Source organism: Echinops telfairi, unplaced genomic scaffold (genome assembly GCF_000313985.2).
Source record: "Echinops telfairi isolate 266 unplaced genomic scaffold, ASM31398v2 ScPeMD7_5;HRSCAF=22, whole genome shotgun sequence".
Classification (NCBI taxonomy): Eukaryota; Metazoa; Chordata; class Mammalia; order Afrosoricida; family Tenrecidae; genus Echinops; species Echinops telfairi.
In genome coordinates, this window is record NW_022103901.1 from 16,448,645 (window position 1) to 16,454,763 (window position 6,119).

Sequence of the window (6,119 nt, forward strand, 5' to 3'; positions counted from 1 at the left end):
CCCCATCTTGCTACCTAACATATTCATGTCAGGTGCTAAAAACCCCTTGTTTTTTAGCGATGCCTAGTATTCCATTGTTTGTACATACTAGTTTCTTTACTCGTTCTTTACCCTGTTTTGATTCATTTCTTTACAGTGCACCCTCAGCAGGAGGATTGCTGGATTGTCTGGAATTTCTATTCATAGTCTTTGAGATAGACCATATCGTGTTCCACAGTGGTTGTGCATATTTACAGTGGGATTACAGTGGGATGCATTATAGGAGCAGTTTTTAAGGGTTTCGGTCTTTCTGCAGTCTCTTCAGCATTTGTGATTTGCTGTTACTGTGCTTACCTGTCAGGGTTCAGGTGGTTTTGATGTGCATCTCCCAGATGACTAGTGACCATGAGCATTCCTTCATATGCTTGTTTGAATGCCATCTTTGGTGAATTGTCTGTTCATGTCCTCTGCCCTGTTTTTAATTAGGCGGTTCGTCTTTTTCTTATTGAAGTAGTACAGTTTTCTATAGATTTTAGCGAGTAGTCCCTTAGCCATTGTGACCTTGTCCAAAAATTTTCCCCACTCTGGGCTCTCATTTTACTCTGGATGCACATAAGTGTTTTGTTTTTTATTTTTAGTAGATCCCAGTGATCTACTGTGTGTGTTTCCTTTGTTATATTTGATAGTGGAGTCTATACCCTGCAATAGGGCCTTACATTTGTCCTTATTGTCTCATAGATTATCTTTATAGCTCTGCATTTTACATGTAGGCTTTCAGTCTCATAATTTTTCAATGGAAAAAAAATCCACACTATCAGACTATATACAACTTTTCTCTGAAAGTGCAAATGAGCTTCAAATTATGACAAATACTTGTTAACTCAATTCAACAACAGTAAATTACCTAAAAGATCTTGAAACCCTCTTGTGAATTTCCTTTAGGATCTGGTGATACCACCCCAAAGGTGCACACAAAGATGGATGGCAACAATTACAGTGACGTGGTTGTTCAGTTTTTCAGAATTCTGGTCAAAAGAATTCGATTCCTTGTAGCGTCCCTGAAGAAGTCCTTTTTTATATGTTGGGCTGCTAACTGAACGCCCAGCAGTTTGAAACCACCAGCCTTTTCTTGGGAGAAAGAGGAGGCTTTATGTTTCTGTAAGGACTTAAAGAGAAACCATAGGAGGTGTGGTCCGTGTCCTATAGAGTAATGGTGAGTCAGCATTGACAACGCAGTGAGTTTAGTTTTTTTGTGGGTTTTTTTTTTTGTAGCAGCCCTCACCAGCATGCACATAAACAAAGTGACTCAGTTCTCACTGAAAATAGAATTACCCCATTTAATGCTGAAATGAGCACTATTTTCCAACTATTTTCACAACAACCAGACATACATAACCAATACTTGGAACCAGTTCTCTGCAAGAAAGCAAACAGAAAAAACGGAAGAAATCTCTAACAAGAAAACTCAACAATACTTAATAAGACTTAATATTAAGTCTTGAAAGGCCCCAGAACATGGATTCCTAAATCTAAAAGCACTTACCTCATTGGGTTCCCCGGGTCCATGGAATGTGGTGGGGCAAAATAGCACTTCCTCTGGCACCAACCCTTGATCTCTGGAAGATGCTACCAGGAAAGATGAGTTTGGAATCCTTCCAACTACATAAGAGACCTCCAAATTTAAATATGATTTTTAGAGACCGATTTATTAATTCATTAACAGAATAAAAACAAGACACAATCTTCTGGATAAGGGAGACCATCAGCATGAGGCCATAATGATGTCAAAGTTGCATAAAGTAGTGGGTTACAAGTTGGGCTCCTAACTCCAAAGTCAGCAGTTCAAAACTACCAGCTGGTCTGTGGGAGAAAGATGAGGCTTCTTACTCCTTTGAAGAGATGTAGTCTTGGGAACCCACAGGGGCAGTTCTACCCTGTCCCAAAGGGTTGTTATGGGTTGGCATGGTTTCGACAGCAAGGAGAGTTTGAGAGCTATTTATACAAAGCATGAGGCACAAAGGACACTTACAGAATCATGATTGGTGGCAGATCAGGTCATCACAGCTGCAGGTGGGACTACAGAGTTGGGGAAGGGGCCATGATTGGGATAGGCAGATTAGAAAATTTTACAAGATTGGTTCAGGGTCCTCTGCCCACCTTGGTAGGGGCATATATGACTCATAACCATAGGCTTTAATTCTATGAGGGGCACAGCCAGTTCCTGAGGGCAAGGCTGCCTCTCCTTGGGCTGGCAAGGGAAGCCACAGGAGCTACTTAGAACTCTTTATTTTGCTTGTCACTGGTCAGAACTCACCGGAGGCTGAATCTATATGGAGACTTAAAATGGATTTTAGGACTCTTACTGTAAATTGTAGCCACTCACAAACATAGTGCTCAGAATTGAAGTTCTAATATAATAATACATAACTCCCCACGAGTATGTTTTTGAGCCAAGCTTAATTCATCATTCTGCCCAAGGATTTTCAATTTAAGTTAATAGGCCATTTGCTATTGAGGTGAGCCAAGTAACTCTTTGGAGAAATATGGGCTTATGGGATTTTGTAATACCCTGTGTTGCCATCCTGGCAGCTCTGAAGACAAATAGGTTATAGTCCCCTAGTAGTCCAGGGACAGCATGCTTACTTAGACTGTACTGTGCAGGCTTGCTTTAGGTCCCTAAACTGCTCCTAGCCGAAAACACCACCTGACTGTAAAAAATTAACGTAACATTGTTTTTTAAGTTGAAATGTAAGTAGTCTTACAGGCAACCACACAAATCATAAGGTAAAGCTGCCATTCTTTTGTACCACCTACGTCAAGAGATGGCTTATTAGCAGTGCCCCAAATATCTCCTCTTCAAAGATTGCTACTTTTCTGATTATAACACCATAAATTTGTTTTCTTTTTAAAGGTGGTATAAAATAACATGATGGTTTGGTTTCTTTAGTCAACATTGAGATTCATCCATGTTGTTACATGTAACAATACCCATTCATTCTTGTTTTATAGTATTCTGTTTTATGAACAAACCACTATTACTCCATTTGTGACGGACACTTGACTTCTATCCATTTTGGGGGGCTATTATGAATAATGGTACTATGCACTGTCTGTATTTCCTTTGGTATGCATGTACAAATTTCCATTTTACACACACACCCATCCACCCACTCTCCCTCCCTCCCTCCCTCCCTCTCACTGCCATCTAGTCAATTCTGACTTAAAGGAAACCTAAATAGAATTTCCAAGACTAAATCTTGAAGAGTAGTCTGATCTTTCTTCTGAAGGCTTAACCCACTTACCTGCTAGGATATGTAGGTGGGATTTGTAGTCACAAAGTATATTCAACTATCAACAGTTTCCAAAAGTGGTAATTCGAATTACCGTATATACTTGAGTATAAGCTGACGTGCCTAATTTTACCACAAAAACTGCATTAAAATGTGCTGAAAACTCGGCCTATACACGAGTATATACGGCATCTACTTCTGCTGGGGGTGCACTCACATTCTCCTTGTTCAACAGTCTCACCACCACTTGTTATTGTCAATCTTTTTAATTTTAGCCATTCTGGTAATGACAGTCTTGTTTTTAATTTGCATTTCCTTGATGACTTAATGAGGTTTAAGTTTGTATATGCTTTAGAATGCTTTTTAAAAAAAAGTATTTGCCTGTGGGGAAAAATTGTTATTTTTTTAAACCATTTGTTGAAAAACTCACCGCCATTGAGTTGATTCTAACTCATAACAACCATGTAGGTCAGAGTAGAGCTGTCTTTGTGGGAGCAGAGATTTCATCCCACCCCCACACATACCCCAATAGCAGCTGATGAGTTCAAACTGCTCCACCAGGACTCCTTACTGATTTGAGGGGGTATTTTTCACTCTGATACGAGTTTTGTGTTGGTTGTGTTAAATCTCTTCTTCCATTTTGTGGCTTTCACTTACATTCTTTATGTGCTGTGTGATGAGCATTGTGATCGATTAGTCTTTTGTTTAGTGATTCTTTGGTCCTGCTTATGATTTTTTATTCCAAAGTAATGAACATACTCTCCTGTATTACCTTCCAAAAGCCTTATGGTTTTAACTTTTATATCTGTAATACAAGTGGATTTTGGGTGGGGTGGGGTGAAGGATGTAAAGGTATCTCATTAATTATTAAATTAATCTTATCTTTCCTTAGTTCTTCAAGATCTGGGGCTTTAGACTACATTACAGGAGATGAAATTGGAGTGAATTGGGAATTGAAGCCATGCTACCTCACCACGGCACTTAGTCTTTATTATGTTCCCCTCCTGTTATCCCAATCACTTCCTACTTTACATTAATTCAATTTCTTTTTTAAAAAAATCATTTTATTGGGGGCTCGTACAACTAACTCAATTTCTTAACCTACCACTTAGTTGAGATAGCTGACAAAGCTTCCAGCAACCTACTTTCCAAATGGTGGTAATCCCCCAACCATGTGCAGTTCTTGAACACAGCCTGTCTTTCTCTGACCTTGGCACATCCTCAGACTCTTTTCTTCCTCTGTAAATCTACATAGTTTCATTTTGACAACCCGTTGGAAAAGTTCCATTAGAGCTGGTTGGGATAAAGCCCTTAAGGCTGAGGACACAGGCCTCAAGTTCCAAAGCAGGCCTGACCATTTCTCTTGGTTTCCTTTACATCTCTTTTCTAAGACCAAATACATGTAGTGCTAATGGTGCCGATAACACGAGTGATGTAATTCTTTACAGGTCCCATAGCAGTGTTACGTAGATACCGCAGTTGATCCTCATGCTAGCTTGTGAGGCAGGTGTTCACATTTATATTACAGAAACAAGCCACACACCTGGTTCTGTTCTTACTGGGAAACAAACAGCTGGCGGTTAGGTAGTGGCATCGAGATTTTCAGGTGATCCTCATCTGCTAGAAATGTCTATAGGTGAAACCAAAAACCAAACTCATTGCATTCGAGTTACTGCCAACTCACAGTAGATTTAGGGTCAATGTATTAATTTTTTTTCTTCTCCAATTTTCTTCGTTAGGCATCTGAAGAAGCCTCCCTGAGGGCACTGGAAAGTCTGATGACAGAGTTTTTCCACGACTGCACAACCAATGAAAGAAAACGGGAGATAGGTAAGTGGCATGCTGACTTGTCATTGCCAGTGAGAGCACCTGGCCACTTGGCTGCTTTGACCGTCACGCCTGCTTGTTTTCCTTTTGGGGGGGTGGGGGGTGGGGGCGCGAACTGTTTGCTCGCAATCTCTTGTTGGTTAGTGGTGAGGTCTGCAGACCCAGCTTTGAGGGTGCCCTTTGGAGCCCCTTCTCCCCCTCTTTTGCTCTTAGTTTCAGCAGTGTTGATGAACTTTATGAGATGATGTCTTTTGGTCTATTAATAAAAAATCGTCACACAGCATCAAAATGAACATGGTGTCAGTGGGCAGAGGTCTGATTTGACCCAGAGAGCTATCTTCTAGAACCTGCTTGGAAGTTTTACAGTCCCCACACCAACAGTATCCATTAACGCATACTGTAAGAGACTGGCGGCACTGAGATCCTGCAGCAGCCCTTTCCCTCCCCAATCCTTATTTGCCCCTGAACTTGAGGACGAAAATGTTTTTCACTGTCCAGATGTGAAGATTCCTTCCTTTGGGTGTGTGCCTACTCTGAGCGGACTTCACACTTGTCATTGCTTCTGCTTCCTTTCTGGAACCCCAGAGGCCCAGTTCCCTGTCCCATTTGGCCTTTCTCAATCACGTTGGCCAGTTGAATGCATTGACTATTTGATTCTGGTTCAAAGCTGGACTGGGGTCAGGATTCTGGGCGCCCAGTACGCAGGCTTTTGGCTGTGGCCCACTTTCCTCCTAATCTTTTAAGCATCATATCAGCTCCTTCTAATTTCCTTGGTATTTTTATTTTAAACCTTGTGATGCCTTTGTGACAGCCTCCTGCACGGTCCCCCCTTGCCCCTTTTTAAGGAAATATGCTTACTTCATAGAGCCCCAGAACCTTTTTAAACAAGCAGAGCCCAGTTGGTGACTCCTGCCTGGCTTAGTGTCATCTGCTCGCTCCCCTAGGTGTCCTCTCTATTACTCACTTGCTCTCACCCTCCTCTTGTCCCCAAAGCGATCCCCTGATTAGTTTTGTGCCACCAAA

General features: G+C 41.3%; 1 protein-coding gene across 2 annotated transcripts in view; it reads left to right on the forward strand.

Moving 5' to 3' along the window:
- XPO6 (exportin 6) overlaps positions 1 to 6,119 on the forward strand; it is a 125,062-nt gene that overhangs the window by 39,245 nt on the left and 79,698 nt on the right. For both annotated transcript variants that reach the window (XM_045286083.1, XM_004705704.2), the window contains exon 2: positions 5,009 to 5,099. In XM_045286083.1, coding sequence (XP_045142018.1) covers positions 5,009 to 5,099 — 91 coding nt within the window. The remainder of the gene's footprint in view (positions 1 to 5,008; positions 5,100 to 6,119) is intronic.